The sequence below is a fragment of the Phacochoerus africanus genome, chromosome 1 (genome assembly GCF_016906955.1).
Source record: "Phacochoerus africanus isolate WHEZ1 chromosome 1, ROS_Pafr_v1, whole genome shotgun sequence".
In the NCBI taxonomy this organism is placed as follows: domain Eukaryota; kingdom Metazoa; phylum Chordata; class Mammalia; order Artiodactyla; family Suidae; genus Phacochoerus; species Phacochoerus africanus.
In genome coordinates this window covers 138,175,012-138,195,134 of record NC_062544.1, presented here as the reverse complement: position 1 = coordinate 138,195,134, position 20,123 = coordinate 138,175,012, and the positions used below count along the sequence as shown (strand labels likewise).

The 20,123-nt window shown below is 34.2% G+C and overlaps 1 protein-coding gene across 6 annotated transcripts in view; it reads right to left on the bottom strand.

Moving 5' to 3' along the window:
* Window positions 1-20,123, bottom strand: part of CNTN6 (contactin 6) — a 292,494-nt gene that overhangs the window by 70,028 nt on the left and 202,343 nt on the right. For 3 of the 6 annotated variants that reach the window (XM_047754541.1, XM_047754561.1, XM_047754553.1), the window contains 4 exons: window positions 9,167-9,351; window positions 5,206-5,342; window positions 3,619-3,748; window positions 1,186-1,336 (listed from right to left, as the gene is read on the bottom strand). In XM_047754541.1, the coding sequence (XP_047610497.1) occupies window positions 1,186-1,336; window positions 3,619-3,748; window positions 5,206-5,342; window positions 9,167-9,351 (603 nt within the window). The remainder of the gene's footprint in view (window positions 1-1,185; window positions 1,337-3,618; window positions 3,749-5,205; window positions 5,343-9,166; window positions 9,352-20,123) is intronic. The other 3 variants (XM_047754570.1, XM_047754574.1, XM_047754582.1) reach the window with 2 other exon arrangements.

Below are 20,123 nucleotides of genomic sequence, written 5' to 3'. Positions count from 1 at the left end.
ATCTTAGGTGAAAACTTACAGTCACGGTGATAAAAGAGGCAGAACTAATCAATTTATCCCAGTCCTCAGTACAGAGCCTGTGTTTGATGCTCTGAGATCTTTTGAGTTTTCGTGTTCTACAGAAGTGTATTTAAACCTTGATTAGGACTTAGGAGTTGCAGAGAAAACATTTTTAAAGAGAATCCACATCCAGAGCTATTGGAAGTGCTTGCAGCAATCCCCTAGGCTGTCTACATGGGAAGGAGCCCTCCTGAGGCCAGGGACTGAATTCAAAGATAGGACTATCTCTTTTAGGTGCCAAACTCACTCTCTGGTCCTTTACAGTCTTGCACTATTGACAAATTCCTATTCTTTCTTTACACTTTTGTTGTCTTTTCTTTCACTTGTCCTATCTTATTATTTATGTTACCTGCCTGGTATATGTATGAGTTCATGACACATAGGATGCAGAAGTGCCCATTGAACTATTTTCATATCTTCAGCACAATGGCTAATTGATAGGAGTACCTTGTTGCAATCTGATCATAGAAACACAAGTGGCTCATTAAAATAGAACTGCAACTGTAGTCTACCCAACTCTGGGTATACAAAGTTCTACAGCACAACGGAATGGAATGTATTATACATAAAGAAAAACATCTGTTTTGTTCTGTCAGCATTGTCCTAGAAAACATGACAGTGCCGATCCAGGATTTCTCAACTATATCGTTAATAGGAGGAAACCTCTCTTCTTTCTCTACAGGAACCTCTCTACATTTTCCTCATGTGGTGAATTCATTTTGTCATGGGGTGAACACCTGTGTGACTATTTAAAAACCACAACACCAGGTGTATGAGTATGAGGTCTCTCTCCCTGTGTAATGCTCTTCTCACTGATATCTCAGCAGGCTGGGTCAGGAAAAAGCCTCAAAACTGAATATAGGAAAAGGTCTTAAAGGATTTTTAAAAATGTATCTATTTCAAGTGTATGCACTGAAAATATTGCAGCCAAATAATACAAACAGCTTCTAGCCTTGTAAGATCCTTTTGTTTTTACTATCATGTGAAAAATGTCTGGTATCTGTAGATAGGCAGTTGTAAATTTATCATAAGGGAGAGAATTTGGGGAGATCTAGTAAACCCTAAAAATTTGGTGAATATTAATTACAAAATATTTACAGTTTTAAAGAAGAGAGATTTGTTTACCTTTTGCTTTGTCTCAGGTTTTCCATTCCTCTTTTCCAGGAGATAGTAGCTCTAGGGAATGCATTTGGTTTGCATTCGATTGCAATATCCCCACCAACTTGCACAACTGAATTTTTTTTAATGGGATTTTTGGAAAAATCAGGAGCAGAGGCTAAAAACAAAATTACAAAATTGTTAAATTATTCACTTAATTAACATGTATTAACCAAAGAGGTAATGTAGTATACTAGAGAGAGATTTCCAGTATCTGTAACTAAACTCTTTTTCAAGCTACTTTGCTCAAGGTGTTTTTGGTCTAGTTACAGACCTGGCATTTTGGAGTCAGTGTTTCCATTTGTAAAATGAAGGTGACAACAGATATTATCTTAGAAAGTTAGTGTGGGAATTGAATGAGATAACGTTCTATAAAGAAGAATAGCATAGTGCCTAGCACAAAGTATATGCCCTGTAAATGTAATTTATTTTTGCTTTGGTGCTGGTCATTGCAGCAACAAAAGCAAGCTGGAGGAGGGGAGGAAGCAAGTTACAAAAAGGTTACATTCTTAATAGCATTTATAATAAAGAGGTGAAGATGATTCCACAAGAGACATAGACAGAATTTTAATCCTGACTAGGGAAATCACTAAATCTCTTATAGCCAAGATAATGATCCTAAATGTGGGGAAAAAGATATAAGTATATATAAAACAATGAAATAACTTAAATCAGAAATACTGTATCATTTCAGATTTCTTTAGGCATGCTTTTAACTGCACAAATAGAAATAGGCTGCCTTCTGTTGAAGCAGGCAGGCTGAGTAGAAATTTAAAAAAAAAAAACAAACAATTCTCAGTCTTTATCAGTTTCAGCTTTGTCCTCACTAAATAAATACTGAACAAATACCAAGTCATGATAGTGATAAATTATTAGATTGCCTAGGGTGCATTCAAGTCTTTCCAACTCCATGCATGTGGGAACCTGTGTGTCCAATCCCCATTCCTAACCTAAAGTCTATATGAACTGAAGTTCTCAGATACACCACATTCTCTTGCTTCTGGGCATTTCAGTTATGGCTTCCTCTGCCTTTCCACTGACACACTGTGTATCCTTTGTCTTCTGGTCTTAGCTTAAAGAGAACATCCTCAATTTATGTTCAACTTGTTATAAGTTCTGATAATGCTCCATTCTTGACCATGCTAATCATGATATTTTAAAATTTACCTTTTTTTCTTTGTGAAACTATAGGTTCTATGAAGGTAAAGATCACTTTAGTGTTGATAATTATGTTTTAGTTGCTTAGTACACACTAAATATTTAAAAAATAGTAATAATTGAAGGAATAAACAAATGAACCAATGTCCATCACCCATAAGCTCATGAAACTTTGTATTTTTGCTTGATTCTTCCTCTCTTTTATCTCTTGTCTTTGCACCACTAAGAAAGACTTAGGATGAGGGATATCAATGAGTAATTTACAGTAACAGATGCCACTAGTTAGCTGTTTCAGAATATCATCCTTGAACTGCTTCTGTCTCAACATTTCCCACTATAGAGGTTTATTTTCCTTTCACGTCTGTCACATGGCAGGGTTCTAGCTAATGGCAGAAAAGAGTGTGCTCTAAGAACTCAGAGGAATTTTGCTTTTCCAATGAAAGGGATGGATATGAATAATTCTGTCTCCTCCTTCTTCTGCCTGGAGTGTGGAAATTGACTTCTATAGCTATAGCAGTCATACTGGAACCAGAAGGCTATAAGCATGAGGAAAAAGTTTAAAGAATAACATCAACAAATCACAGCACCATTGCTCAGCTACCTCCCTGAAGTTCTTGTTGAGATAAATCTGTTTGTGACTGTAAATTTGAGATTTTCTTTTCATACTTTTTTTTTTATTTGCAGGTGAAAACATTCCTAATAGATACTTTTTTTTTTTGCCATTTCTAGGGCCACTTCTGTGGCATATGGAGGTTCCCAGGCTAGGGGTCAAATCGGAGCTATAGCCACCATCCTGCACCAGAGCCATAGCAACGTAGGATCCGAGCCACGTCTGCAACCTACACCACAGCTCATGGCAACGCTGGATCCTTAACCCACTGAGCAAGGCCAGGGATCGAACCCACAACTTCATGGTTCCTAGTCTGATTTGTTAACCACTGAGCCACAACGGAATTCCCTAATAGATACTTTCTGAATTGTATTCAAAATTTCATTCTGAGATCAGCTTTGGAGGAGCCTCTTCTGATTTGGATTCACCCAGTGCTGGGCTCCTCCAAACCCTCATGTGTTGCCCAAGCAGAATAATAATTCTAACCTTGTGGTTTTTTAGAAGCTAATTTAGACATTTCTCATTATTTCAAGGGAAAGTGGTTTCTAATTTACAGAAAAATCGGATTTATTTATAATCATAGCTTTATAAAATGTCATTTTGAATTTCTTAGCTATAAATGAATGACTTACCTAATACTCTCAGTTCTGCATTTGCATAAACTATCTGATATTTGTTTTCTGCTGCACATTGGTAGATACCAGAATCTGATACATTCAGCATAGTTATGATAAGTGTCCCATTTTCTATTTGAATTCTTTCCTAAGAAAAGAAAAGTCATATAAAGATGCTAGTGTGTTAACATAGGTATACTCGCAACAAGAATACATCAAACATTTGTGCATATCTGTGAGTTACACTGTTTTGGTATATGAAAACTGTTGCTTATGAAGATGAGCTTAAGGTCCTTCACAATCCTGAACAGCTTTCTGAAGTTTGAAAAGAAAGGAAATATTCTTGGTATAATTTTAGTGGTTAGTACATTTTAGTCGTTAGCATAATTTTAGTGGTTAGTATAGCCTCTGCATAGAATGTATGATACCTTTCTTTATATAGTATATGAAATAATTTGGAACACTCTACCATTCCACTTTACCAGAAAACATGGTTAACAATAATGATAGACACAGATATATTGATTAAAAAACTTCCTTGGCTTTCCATCATAAAGTCTCAGAAAGACTTAAAATGTGATGACGTGATAATTTTATAATTAAGTCATAAGTTGGAGGAGCTAAATTCTTCTCTTCTGCAGCATACTATAAAGTACATTTAAACAGCCAAAACCTGTTATAGAATCCCATTTGAGTTGTAGAGGTACAGTTTTGTGTGTACACAATGAAATAGTTTAATAGTGCAAATACAACTTTAAATATTTCAGACCTATTACTATCCTCTAAAGATAATAAAAATAGGCTGGAGGAAACAGGGAATGTTGTATGCAAAAGGAATGCAGGCATTAAATTCCAATAAAGCTGAAACAACAGCATTTTATTCAGCTTATAAACAGCAGATGTTCTTTGTGCCTCTAGCTGTGCTTCTAAGTGAAAAGTAGAATGGAGAATTAATACAATTATTTGGATAATTTGATGGGAAGAATAACATCTTATTCTCTGTATTTTGTAGAATAAATTATGCTTTAGATTGAAAAATGTGGATAAGTGCCTTAGTTTTCTACCTTCCTAGGTTGAGAGACAGCCATTAGCTTTCATGTGAGCAAGATACTGGGCAATAATGATTAAGACCTTGAGTCCTAGAATCAGACAGATTATGTTTAGCCTACTAATTCCAACATTTTCTAGCTGCTGTGTGACCCTGGGCAAATGTGAAACCAAATTTTTTTCATCTGTATAAATAATACTTGTATCTCTCTCATAAAGTTATCCTGAGGATACAATAATATAATGCATGGGAAATATTTAACAATAGGTCTTGTGTCATACAAGAGTTCAGTAGATGATGTTGATGATGGGATTTGAGTATGGATCAGTCACCAACTACCATGACCTTGTACAAGTTGTCTTCTTAATTTTCTCATTTGAAAAACAGGGATAATGTTAATAGCTACTTTGAGTTGTTGAAGAATTAAATAGAGTATGTAAATATTATACACATTTCTTAGTATGTACTTAATACTTCAGAAATATTAGTTGCTATTGTTTGTAATGAAATTTATCCAGCAGAGTAAGTGAATATTTAATACCAGCATACTTTCTTACCTCTGGATTGAGGCGTTCACCATTTTTTAACCATGTGTACCAAGGGTTTGGCTTTCCACTAGCTTTGCATTCCCAAAACAAGCTGTCATAGATAGACAGGTATGTATTTTGTATTTTTTGTTCCCATTCTGGAGGGGCTGTTTCAAAGAGAGACAAGAACAACTATTTGGCAAGTCAGTCGTCTAAGACATTATGCTATATTCAAGGACTATAGAAATCATAAGACTAAGGCTAAATGTGTCCAGTAAAACTGTACATCATGATTTGAGGGGAGGGAAATGCAGGATCCCCCCCAATGTGGGCCACAGAAATTCTGTTGTAAATATCTGTGAGACTTTGGCAGAAGATAAATGTTTGCCATTTGTCATTTTTCTGCACCTGTATAATAACTTGAGCATTGTGGGAACAAGGCCAGAGAATATTTCCATGATAAATATTAGTATGTAGATCAGTTAGAAAATGCATATCAAAGTTGAACCCCCTGAGAGCAAAAGGTCATTGATTGTATTTGGATTGAACTAATTAACACTATTGTATCTATATCCTATATAACTTGATTTGATAGTTGGCAGCATAAATCAAAATCAGCCTTATCATATTTTAGTAGGATTAATATCTATTTTTTACCCTCAATAAAATTCTTAACAGAGAATAAGTACTTTTAGAATTGTATATAGATTCAGCACATAACTTTAATCCTGGACATGAATTTTCTAAAACCTTATTTTCTAATCTGAGAAAGTTCTACATAGTACAGAAGCAAAAAGCAACGGATATAATTGATGTTAAAATAGTACTTAAGTATTAGGTAGTATTATCCTTAGTATCATTCATGGAAAAAGTTGGTATACATTTAATGTTTTAAAATTAATATAATTTAATGCTCCAACTTTCTGAATTTGCTTTTTAATCCATCTTCTTTGTTTAGCTCTATTGGAGTAGATGAATCTTCCTTTAGAATCTCAGTCTTTTACAAGCTGGATGTTTTAAATGTGTAATTGCACCTAATTCTCCATCCAACCTTTTGTAGCAGATCTGTTGCATAGATGTTAGGTAACCTATGCAAGAAGACATAGTTAGAAAATACAGAAGCCTTAGTTTGAACACTGAAGGCAGAGCCTGGGTCAAGGACTTGTGTTCATGTTGTTTATTTGGGAATGATGGCCAAGGGTAAGGTGTCAGGAAAAGGGAGAGTTAACAAAGAAGGAAAGAGTCAATGCAAGGATGAGTTATTGAGTTGACCACCAACATGGACTGTTGGTACTCCATCCTCTGTGATTGTCTAAGGAGTCTCTATAATTACCTACCCAGGGAAAGGAAGAGGAAGCATTTATTCACTGGCTCTTATCCATAGTTATGCCAGAGCAGAGCAGGTATTAGCTGTTAGTACATCCAGGTTATATGTGCTTAAGTGTTGAGTAAGTTCTTGAAGGGGCCAAAGAAAACTGGAGCAAGAAACAAAATGGCCTTTGTGTAGCACCTGAGACACGATTCTTTCAGGTTATACTTGGAAAACATATGGTTCCATCTGTTCACTGCAGCAGTGGTTAGTAAGAAGTGGTACCAAGAGTCTTTGAAATGGTGTATGAGGATGTCTGATTTTTCAGGGTTTTTCCCACTGTGATACCTGCTTCCACTATGATGGAAGGTCCTTCAGGGAGCTAGTCATTGAGAAGAAAGAATCAGATGTCCCACTGTGGCGGAATGTAAGCCTAGATTACCTCCTGTGGAAATCAGGGTTATTTCTGGTTACAGAATATGCTTCTCACAGCCCTAAGGGACAAATTAAGACATCGCTTAGAAGAATTGAGTGTATTGGTGAAATTGAACCATGTTTCTGTGCATTATTAACAAATTTTTTAAATTGTAGATAATCATTTAGAAATTTCCCTAACATATGTTTGGCCTGGGAGAGGAAATGCATGCTCATATAAAATCCACAAAGTTTATAGGACTTTGAAATGGTTTAGTTTGTGACATAATGCAGTTACTGTAACTTTAAATGGTATTTATTTATTTAATGTGCACATTTCTTAGAGACTTAGGAACAAATTTTAAATTTTCAACTATGTAGGAACTACATAAAGAAGAGAGAGTAAGATTTTAAGCCTATCATGTAGGTTTGGGTTTTAGATATTTTTTTACCTAATTATGGTTGTCAAGCACTTAACTCCTTAACTCACTTAACTCCTCTCAATGTTTTCCTTTTTTATAATGATACTGATACCTTATAAATTTATTTTGGAGGTCATAAAGAACATTATAGATAGATAGGATTCTGAATTATAATTTAAATTAAGCTTAAATATAGCAATATAATGAACTAAGAGATTCTTTTCTTGAAATTATTCAATTCTCAGATAATTGAGTCAATTCTCTGCTCCTTTGGGAGCACAGTGACAACTAAATTAATGTGTCCTGAAGAATTATTTTGTCTTATTAATCAATTGCCCATTTTTCTCCCACAAGGACCATTTGGACTCATTAAATGGCTAATTTGGTTGTGATAAGATGTCATGCGAATGGTCTTAGATTGCCATATTGAAGGGTTATTGTAGAGTAGATAGAGTCTAGTTTCAGAAGATTTGTCAAGGTTCTTATCTTGGATCTTGACAAATATTATCTGTGAGATCTTGTTCAATTCATCAAAGTTTACTTACCTATGATATTACTGAAATTATATTTCTACCTCTTATTATAAATGTCATATGAATTAATATTTGTAAAATCTTCTATGTAAGCTAACTGTTGCTTTATCAAGGTGAGAGAAAAACTTAATTATGATTCCCAGTGTATAGATACCTCAATCTTCTGGTTAATCTCTTGGCTATATATTTATTTACTCAGTAGAAAAATGAGATACCTAAAAACTAGCCAAAGTCTGCAATATCTTGGTGTGCCCACAAAAACTCCCACTTACATCTTTACTGTTTTATTTACAAAATATTCTAGATGCCAAAGGCTTTCCTTTAAAAAGCAGGACCTATCAAAAGAATATGAGTATAAACTCAATCATCATTCCTTTGCAGCAATTACAATTTAGACTTGTCTAAAATTTTTAATAGTTATCAAAATATATTTTCCTTCAATTATTAATCATTGATTATGAGTATATCACATAGTAACATGTCACATAAAAAATGATTTTTGGCCATATATAAAATAGATGCAATTTTAAAAAGTCCCCTACTACAGATGTATTAAATTTAGCAAAGAAGAATATTTTATTTTTTATTTTTATTTTTTTAATTGTAAATATTCACATATTTAAATGACATGCATGTCTCTCACAGAATACATAGGTTTTCATCATATTTAAATAGCAAAGAAGACTATTTTAAAAGCACAAAGTATTTTGATAATTATGAAGTATGTATTTGACATTAAAAAAAAGTGAATTTCATACAAGAGTATATTTTGGCCTGGATGAAAGACATGAAGGCAACTTTTAGAAAATATATGCTTACATCTCTTATATTTTTAAATAAGGTAATGACTTTATTTTTCTATTACCTACATATGAGTACATAAATATAAGAAATATAAACAAATACTTAAAATCACCATTAAGTATTGTATTTCTGTCATTTTCTATTTCTTTTGTAAATTCTAATTGGGATTATAATTAAGGTTGTCATAGGCTGCTGCTGAATGTTTTAGAGGAAATGCATTGAATTCTATGCTACATTGTGTTATAAACTTCTATGGCTTAAATATGACACTGCTGATATTTCCAAAACAATTGTAATAAAAAATATCATGCACAAACTATGCTAAAATTAAATCTATATTTTAAAAATTATCATTCCCATATGCTAATCATTATATGAAGCATCCTAATTTGGAAATGTTCTCTATTTCTCCTATTGAACTTTTCTATAACATGCTAATCACTTTCATTATTTCCTGTAAAGAATAATACCAAATATTTTTTATACTTTTGGAAATTGTATTAGCTCACCATAGAAAATCAGTTGACCCTTGGCAAGATTTCTTCCTCGAAGGTTGCCTGCAATGCATTCATAGAAGCCTTCATCTTCCTGTTGAAAGTTCGGGATTTCAAGGATAGCTTGGGATTTGCTGTACTTGACTTTCCCTGGCAATGGGCTTCCGTCCAACCTCCTCCAACTAATATCAGGGACTGGACTAAACAGTTATACCTCATTAGAATAGAAGATGGTTTTGTCTTTGTGACAGCAGGATAAAATAAAAATGTCCTTAAATATAACTCTCAAAGAAAAAATTCAGTCAGCCTATTATATTGCTTCTCATTTTCAGATCACTCAGTCATTTGCCATTCACTCATCAGTGATTTTTAACGCTTTGTTAAGTGTTTGCCACATGCAAGTCATGGTACTTTGATCCAGGAATGAATTAATGAATAAACTAAACATGAGCTTTGCCCTCATGTTGCTTACAGACTAGTGGGGAAACATAAACAAATAATAAAAGTATATATTCTTAAATTGTGATAATTGAAACAAAGGAAATAGGGTACAGAGGATAGTAACATGATTGTATCAGTTTAAGTATGGTGGTCAGGAAATTGTTTATGAGGATGTGACATTTAAGAAGAGGCAAGTGCTCTATTTATAGACTGAAACAAAAACACATATTCTTCTATACCTAAATTGGTACTAATAAGTAAATGAAGATATATGATATGTGAGCTAAATTACCCAAGGGGATCAGTACAATATAATAGAGGCACATGAATTGGAAGTATAAAATATATGATCCTCAAAAGAATATAGTCCTTTATAACCAATCTTCTAAAAAAATAACATGTTTACATTGTCTCTTTTCAGAAAGAATTTGTAAACAATCCCTTTATTTATAGAAGTTTAGCTTACTATCTTAAGTCCATTATGTTAGTCTAATATGATTATGTTCTAAAACAGCAAATAGGAGTCCCCATTGCACAGCAGAAATGAATCTGACTAATATCCATGAGGATGTGGGTTCCATCCCTGGCCTCGCTTAGAGGGTCTGGGATCCAGCATTTCTGTGAGCTGTGGTATAGGTCAAAGACACGGCTTGGCTCTGGCGTGGCTGTGGCTGTGGTGTAGGCTGGCAGCTGTAGCTCCAGTTTTACCCCTTGCTTGGGAATTTCCATATGCCATGGGTGTAGCCCTGAAAAGCAATAAATAAACAAACAAATAAACAGCAGAATACATTTTATAATACATCACTAATTTTTAAACAATAGAGATGAATTTAGAAATTCATGGTGAGGAAGGCCTCACTTGTACGGGTAAAAATATGAAGATACGTAGGCTGTAAATAAAGTTATAACCAGAAAATATTCCTTAATAAATGAATCACTTGTAAAATCAATTTCTAATCTATTTTAACTAACATCTTTCTTTTCTTACTTTCACGTAATTCTTCACTCTCTTAATAGATTTTCAGGTGCTTTAAATCCTTCTATGTTAAATATATTTCAAATTAATCATAATATTGATAGTAGTAATAATAATAAAGCATTTTGCAAAGCCACATTATAAACTCAGTAGAAAATGCAGGATTATTTCAAGTCTACCAAAGTAATGTAGAAGAAGAATTATGGAAGCACATACAAAGTGGTTGACAAATAAAGATGTATAGAGTCTGAGCAATAACAACTGCAGAAAATTAGTGGTGATGACTCAGTTGAGGCTTCAAATAAAGCTTGAAAACTGATGAAGCACTAGGAATTTTTCATTTGCAAACAATTATGATCCTGCTGTGTAAACCAAAGATACACAGAGTTTAGAAAAGTCACGTGTGCTCACACATATTTCTCAGAAAACATACTCCCCAATCAATATTTGATTCATCTATATTTCTCAGAATCAGCTTATAGTTACAAATACAACTTGAATGTTGTTAAACATAACATCATTATTATAAGTTTTGTTTTTGTCCTTTTAAAAAGCCTTGCCACTTAGCACACATTTAGGTTGATATTTTAGTAAAATGGCCTATTCTTGCTAATAGTTAACCTCAGATAAGTATTTCTTATTCATTCATTTTATGAAATACCAAACTACAAATAAAAATCAAGCTCTAGAAGAAAGTTTACTCACATAGAAAGGATTTTGCCAAGTCTAGGGCAGTATTATCCAACTTCTTAAAATACGTGTAGTGGTTAAGTGAACATAAAAGTTAGTACCTATGGGTGGTGAAGATATGAATGCCTTTTATTTTCTCTTTTCTGCTTATCTCTGTTTTCCATTATTTTCCTACAATGAGCATGTATTACCCATGTAGTAGAAAATTTCTAAGAAAATTTATTTACAAAGAGAAAAATAAATAGAGGCTTTGATATTTATCTGAATTCACGTTCCTTTGTTATCTTTTTATGTAAATCTCTGAGATTTATGACAAATACATGCAAAATATTCAACTAAAAAAAGATTTTAACCTGAAACATTCAGACAAAAATATTGTAGCAAAAACTGAGTATTTTCTCATTGTTATATCATTGTTCTTTATTTTTCCTATGAATACAGAAGTAAAATTTTAACCTAACTAAATATCTGAATCTCTGAATATCTAAATATCTGAATCTCTGAACCAGTATTAAACAGTTTGATATTTAAAAATAATAACTAAGAATATCAGAACAAATAGCTACAGTTTATTAACCACAAACTATGAGCCAAGCACTGTGTGTATAATGTGTACATGTAATTTCATTTCCTTTTTCTAAAACTACGGGTGGCAGAACTGGGATTTATTTCCAGGTTTCCTTGCTACAGAACCTGTGTGCTTACCAGACAACACAAACCCCATAGCTATTGTAAAATCAACCTCTGATAACTTTCATATTTGAAATTTTATAAAAGTGGATCTACATTTTAAGGGGCCAAATTAATGGGGGCAAAAGGAACAAGTCCCACCAATCCCAACTATTCTGACTCCCTGCCCCCCAACCCAACACCAAAAGAAAATAACTCATTGATGACATTGAAGTCTCTCTGGACAAGCATTTTTCCCTTAGTGGATAAAATGGCATATCCTACAGAGATACACCTTTGCAATAGAAATAGTGTAGCAGAAAATGTCAGTGCTTCACCCATGTCCCTTCTGATCCCATAGCCAACCCAATTCTGATGTATTTTCACCCTAAAGAGTTAGTAGATGCATCTTTTTGGTTTTGCTTTTTTTTTGTGGAAATAGTGGTTTTCTTTTTTTTTTCAGTTACATATATACATATGTCCATTCTTTTTTAGATTCAGTTACTACAGAGTATTGAGTAGACTTCCCTTTTCTATATAGTAGTTCCTTGTTATTTATGTATCTTATATATAGTAATGTATGTATGTTAATTCCAGCCTCTTAATTTATCCCTCCCTACAATGTTTCCCATTTGGTAACCATAAATTTGGTTTCAAAGTCATTGAGTCTGTTTCTGTTTTGTGAATAAGTTCCTTTGTATCACTTTTATTATATTCCAACATATGAGTGATTTAATATGATATTTGTCTTTACCTGATTTACTTCACTTGCTACAATAATTTCTAGGTCCATCCATGTTGCTGCAAATGGCATTATTTCATTCTTTTTATAGCTGTGATACTCCATTGGATATATGTACCACATCTTCTTAATCCATTCATTTATTGACGTACATTTAGGTTGTTTCCTTATCTTGACTATTGTAAATATTTCTGCAGTGAACACTGGGGTGCAAGTACATGCATCTTTTTGCTCTCAACCATCCACAAACTGCTATAGCTAACTTTTCCTTCACAGGGGAAAAAGAAAAAGAAAAAGAGCTAAAAGCAGTTAGGAATTTACATACTCCTTGGAGTAGCTCTTAACCAATAACTGACTGTGGGCTGAGGTGTAAATATTCCAGTTGTCCCCCACCATGGTGAGGTACTTCTAGGTGTGACTGCTCTCTTTACAAACTTCCCTACCAGACCGAGGCAAATTTGTCGTCTGTAGGGCTTTGCTTGATGTTATGCCCTGGCTTCTTTTTCTTTCCTGTCCCACTTGCCCATCCTCCCATCAGTTCTTCATAATAACCCTTCTCAAAAGTCACTTTCAAAAAAAGTATTCTTTCAAGATCTACTTCTTGGAAAACTAATTTATTATAACCTCCAGTATGCTCTAATCATGTTCTACTTTAATTACAACACTAACTTTAAAGAAGCCTTAAGTACTTCTTAGCCTAGTATTTCTATATAGCCATGGGACAGACCTAAAAATGGTATTCTGTGGATTTGAACATTAATGGCATATAAGACCAAAGACTAAACAATAGAATTGTTGTGAATAACTATGGCTATAGAACGTATTTTGAGAACAGTGCACTTTTTTTTCCTTACCTCACTTATGACTGGAGTGATAAATCTTCTCTTATAAACCACTCAACTATGGTGAAGGTTATAAGATTCAGCGTTCGGGCATCTAACATAAGAATTTTTAATTTTGAAGGTGGGTATAGGAACTAGACTCCTGTGTTCTCCATCTGCAGTGGATGTGTGTTTGGGTTTTTTGGTCTGCATTTTGATTTTCCTTAGGAAACTCAATGCTTCCTATTGTTAGTCTATCTAATGTGAAGTGAGAGGCTCTACATCTGGCTTCAGAAGAGAGCATGAGATTCAGATCTTGCCATTAGAAGCTGGTGTGCCATAGCCATCATGGTTGGTCAACTGTGGGAACAAGACAACCCAATCAGAGACAGCTAGAGTCAATTCTAGGACTGTTTTTGGAAGAGCTTTTGAAGAAATGATATTTTGTTGTTAGGGTTTCCTCAGTCATTGGGATATAAACTTGGAGCTTCTAGGCGATAGTTCCCCACCAAATGGAGAAGATACCTTTGAAGGCCAAAGCTAACACACAGGAAAGAAATTTGGAATTCTTCAAATGTTTACATCAAGTCATGCCTAATGCCCCCCCCCCCCACAAATTCTTTTTGAACATTTCTGTTAGTATAGACTTTTTTTTTTTGCTTATTTAAATAATTTTCCTGCTGCTTTCATCCAAAAAAAAGACAATGAATAGATTCTGAATGCCTGGGTTGAAAGGCTAGTTAGGTTATTTTCTGTCTCTGTGACTGAATTCTATGGGATGGTAAATTCCTTCAGGATATTATATTTTATACTGTAGATATTATAGAATTCCAAGAGCAGCTAACTATCAAAAAATAGTCACACAAACATTTATTTGTTTAATTAAAATTCTTATCAGGTGCATTTGGTGGCCACATTTCATGTTAAAATTGCTAATGGGAGAAAAATCAAGCAGTTTTATAAGATTTCACATTTACTATTTAAAGACAGATTTTTTTCAGATATACTATGTCACTGCTAAATATGAATGCCACAAGCCTCTTTATTACCACTGGTAATGTGAGATATAGGGTTAGAGAGAATAAATGTAAAACAGATTACTTAAAAATGCATATGCAATTGGGCGCTTCTTATGAAGACACTGAATGAACTGCTTTAGCTTTATGCCCTCTCTCTTTTCTGAAGCCATCTCAAATGGACAGTGGGTGGAAATAACTAAAATCAAGAAAAGATGAAATAATTTTAGTAATGAGCTTTAGTTTTTAAGTACAAGTTAAGTTTTTCAAGATATGCCATTCTATGTAAATAATAATAATAACCAAGCTGTTGTAATAGAATACTATTTATACAGTACAGAGCAGAGTGCAGTTCTTACAGTTATCAGTTACATTTTATTGCCCCTTTGTAACAGGAATTTTCTCACTTATACAATAGGAATTAATACAGTGCATACTTTACAGGATTATAGTGAAGATTAAATGAAGTAATTCATTTCATGTGTGTAACACACTGCCTAGCACACATTAAATAATATGTTTTGTGTTAATGGTAAGTTAAAATAAAGATCATTATTATGTTATTGTTATCATTTGAAAGCAAGAATCCTAGCTTATATTTGTTTATTTTCTATTCTCCTTTAAAGACTCCTTATGACTAGGCATTGACATAAATCGTTTTATGAATCATTTGTGAACTAAAATCAGATCTCTACGCTGTGAATGAAATGGGTACACAAACATGCACATATATCTCTAGAAGCAAATTTCCTGCTTCTCATTGTTTAATACACTGGCTGCTGAGGAAGTATTGCGATAATTCATTTCCTCATCATGAGAGCAGGGGTCGCTCAGGTGAAACATGCTTTTCTGTAACATTATTTTCCTTCAACATGGCTAATCATCTAGGACCATGGTGCTAAGGGAAGAAAGGAATTAGACAACATTCCCCAAAGAGAAAAAAATGCTTTGTAAGAAAGCTGAGCATTTATTTATGAATATTAATAATCATTGAGTGCTTACTATGTACCAGGCTTGTGCCATGTGGCTTTCATTTGTCATCTGAGTTAAATACTCAGCTGGCCGCTGCTAACAATTCTAATTACCTTTTTGGAATGGTACTCACGTTTAGACAGGTGATTTCTGCTAAATCATTACCTGTCAATTCTTCTCTACTTAGGGTTCCAGTAGAGGCTAATTTATTTTGATCTACTTTCCAATTCTAAGAGTTGACACCCATTCAGTTATAGCACTAGCAGGCTCCTCCTTCTGTGACTTCAGTGTTTTTTTTTTAGGATCTATCTAGTTTGTACATGTCAATGATATTAGTGATTCAACATTCTCTGGCAGTTCATTTTAATTTAAATTTCAAATAAGTGGTCTATTTAAAATGCAAAGTTAATATATTAATAGTGAAGAATGCCATGAAGCAAGGGAGATCATTGAAGGGTCTTCAGAATAGAGATTATTATTAAGTCCTTTGAAAATGTGCCAATAGAAGGTTAAGTCAAAATAAATGGTATCACATCATCCTAACTACAGACATCAGCCATTTCTGGCAACACTTCCATTTCAGCTCCAATTCCTCCTCATTTTTTTTTTTGTAATCTTCACAAATATGATGCCAAAATTGAGCCCAGTCTGAAGCAACTCCATCATCCCAAGTTTCCTCAGACCATACATGAGTTAGTCATGAACCTTGTATTTCAAATAGAGCTTTTCAAAAGCCTTTTCTTGTTTCTGTATTTACCTGAAATGACTCTTCACAATTATAAAATACTACTTTTTTTTTTTGAGGGCTGCACCCCTGGCATATGGAGGTTCCCACCCAGGCTAGGGGTTGAATCGAGCTGTAGCTAGCCTATACCACAGCCACAGCAATGTCAGATCCAAGCTGCATCTGTTACCTAAGCAACAGCTTACAGTAAGGCCAGATCCTTAACCCACTGAGAAAGGCCAGGGATGGACCTGCGTCCTCATGGATACTACTCAGATTTGTTTCCACTACCAATTCTTAAAAGCAAAGTTCCTTCTTGCCTTCCTCCTTCCTTCCCTCCCTCCCTTCTTCCCTCTTTCCCTCCCTCCCTTCCTTCTCTGCTCTAGCTTTGTGCTTAAGTAATTGCTGTAAATAAGGACTTTTACTCCATTCTGTCATGTCATTATGCTTTTAGGGAATGAGAATCCTGTTAATTTTATCTGGAGACAGAGAATATGTATGTTAACCATCTGGCCTAGTTCATCCTGTATTGAAAGTTAAATTAAAGTCCTTTACACACTTGTAGGAACTCTGCTTCGTTTCTATACTTTTAGTCCATAAATAGAATTTTCATTACTAGTGCTATTTGAGAAAGCTTATATTTCTCCCCTGGATTTCTTAAACCTCATTATCCACAGCTTAAATCCAGGCCATACCAAGTTTTTAACTAGAAACTGGTACAGAGAACCAGTTTCCTAAGATGCTTATGTTTGGGATTATGCTTAACTCAAACTTCATTTCAGAAAATCCTGTCAGCAGCCATTTTTAATGGAAGAGAGGGAAGCAGAATAACAAAACCAGCAAAGAATGCCTTTGTTAAATTTTCAGACTGTTCAGCTAGCTGCTTTCATTTCCTCAACTTGAAGTATTCATTCAAAGAGCTTGGAATATAAGATTGTCCTATGGGGATACAATATGGATAAATTCATGAGTTCTGTAGAAAAACAATCACACTGTTATGGAAAAAGGAAAATCTTTTTTCTTTTTTTTTTTTCTGAGTTACCTAAATGTAGTAACAATCCTGTTCTACAGGTCAGTGTCTACCCTCTTTCCCTTGGGGAGAAATGTAGTCTTGTGCATGTATTAGTCTAGAATTTGACAGTACACTTGCTACAGCCAATTGAAAAGCCACAAATACTTTGGTCATAATAGTAGTGGTAACAGAGTGGTACTTGAATGCAGAGGGAAAGGACACAGGCAAGTTTTCTGTAACTGAGTACAAATTACCTAACATCTTGAAGCCTCAGGTTTCTCTTTATAACTAGAGATAAAAATGGGTATGTAAAAGATTTCTTGAAGAGATCAAATGAGGAGATGTGTGTGTGTATGTATACATATACATGTGTGTATATGTGTGTGTATATATAAAAATGAAAAAATATTCTGAAATGTAAAATTTGAACGAATAATAAATCTTATTGAATTGCCTCATTACCATGATCATATAAGGATAGAAAGGTTCTTTTGTCCAGAGTCCCTAAGAATTTTATTGTGCTTTTCTACCTTTTTTTTTTAGGGCCACACCTAAAAAGTGGCATATGAAAGTTCCCAGGCTAGGGGTATAATTGGAACTATAGCTGCTGGCCTACGCCACACTCATGACAACATGGGATCTGAGCCACGTCTGAGACCTACACCACAGCTCACAGCAACGCCAGATCCTTTAATCCACTGAGCGAGGCCAAGGATCAAACCCACACCCTCATGGTTACTAGTTGGATTTGTTTCCATTGAACAAGGATGGGAACTCCTTATTGGCATTTTCTACTCCACAGTATAACAACTCATTGTCACATAAAAACTAAACTGGAGCCCATCATTTCCAGGTGTAGTAGGGCTGAAAATGATATTGCATTTAGCAGTTAATTCACAGCCTTTCTATGTTTTATCAATATATATTAACTCTAAATAATTACTTCACCAATCATTTCAGTGCTCTATGGCTCAGCATAGAGAGAAAAATGATGACTTGTTCAAGGTATATTCTAGTAGCCCTTGTTGCTTTTGGAATTATATTCAGAATTATAAGACTTGACCTCAGCTCAGTTCATAATCATAAAGTTTCATATAAAGAAGTAAAGGAGACATTGTATATCATTTGCTAATATTTATTTATTTATTAATTTATTTTTATTACTATTATTACTTTTTGTCTTTTCTAGGGCCACACTAGAGGCACATGGAGGTTCCCAGGCTAGGGGTCTAATCAGAGCTGTAGCTGCCAGCCTATACCACAGCCACAGCAACGCAGGATCCGAGCCGCATCTGTGACCTACACCACAGCTCACAGCTATGCCAGATCCTTAACCCACTGAGTGATGGCAGGGATCAAACCTGCAACCTCATGTTTCCTAGTCGGATTCGTTAACCAGTGCGCTATGATGGGAACTCCCATCTGCTAATGTTTAATTATTCTATATTAATATATCTAACATTTGTTGAGAACATTATATGCCAGGTATTGTACTAAGTGCTTCATTGAAACCATATAATAATGCTCTAAGACATAGGAGTATCAATATTAACATTTTGTAGTTGAGGACATTAGAACTAGAATAGATTGGGTAACATGTCCAATATCACACAGTAAATTTTTAGAAACAATTTGAATTGAAGTCTTTCTTTTCATTGTGACTGAGCTCTAAACCATCCTGTTTTGCTTTTCCTGCATGAACTAACCATCTATCATCGAGAATCACTTTATTAGCCTGTAAGAAGTATGCTTAGAAATATATTCTTCACCTAATGAACTAACATGATTTATAATCAGTGGGTAGAGTTCCTTGTGTCCATGGGCCAGAAGATGAAAACATAGAGTTTTTTGTAGCATACTGAGATGTCTCCAAATTCCAACAAAGGTTCTAGACATGATTTCCAAGGTCAGCTGGAAAATAAGAAGTTATTTTCCTTCAGCTCAGTTCCAACTTGGATTTGAAAGCTTTCTCTCCTGCAATTGCCAATTACTCAAAAAGTAAGAACTGCAGGTCTCTTGAGAAAGGTGGCAATAGACTGGGACGGAAAGGATGAAGAGTTACTTGCAAAAGTATAGATATTCTTCTTGGATGAATTTTAGAGCCTTTAAATTAGATTAATTTTAGAAACAGCAGTGTAAGAATCCAATTTTGGTTTTTGAAATGGAGAAAAATGAAATGAATGTTTGACAATAGATTCAGCATATATGTAAGATCAAAAGAGACGCGATTTGTAGACTGGGGTCCTGGTCTTTCAATGTGGACCCTCTGCAATTATTCTTGAAGCGTATTTGGAAACACTTGTCAGAACTCTTAGCTTTTACATTCCTTTTATCTAATAATTCTAATTTTCTAAAAATATACTGAGGAAGTTCTCAGGGTGATGGGCAAAATATAGCCACAAGAATATTCATTTTATCTTTATTCATGACAACAAAAGATGGAAACAAAACAAAAGGAAACTAAATGTCCAACAGCAGGAGACTGGCTGAAAATACACATTTGAATGCCTCATTATCATTACAATTGAGAGTACAAATGATGTTTTAATGACCTGGGGATACACTCATAGTATGTATTTTAAAAGATTTTTAAAAAGCACTTTACAAAAGAATATACTGAAACCATCTGAGCCAAAAAATAAAGCATTATTGGTTTGTAACCCAAATTATCAAATAAATATCCCCTAATCAATATTGATATAAATAAATAATGAATAAAATAAATGGGGAGGGAGAAGTGAAAAATCCCCCATACAGAAGAATTAAAAATAAATTACATAGGTTCAATACCTTAGAGGAGGTGAAGGATAACCCCATATTCATTAAATGTGTACAGCATGTATTGATCTCTTTCCAAAGACTCAATATGGAAATAGAGAAAAATGAGTAAGTTTACAGAGGAGAATCCC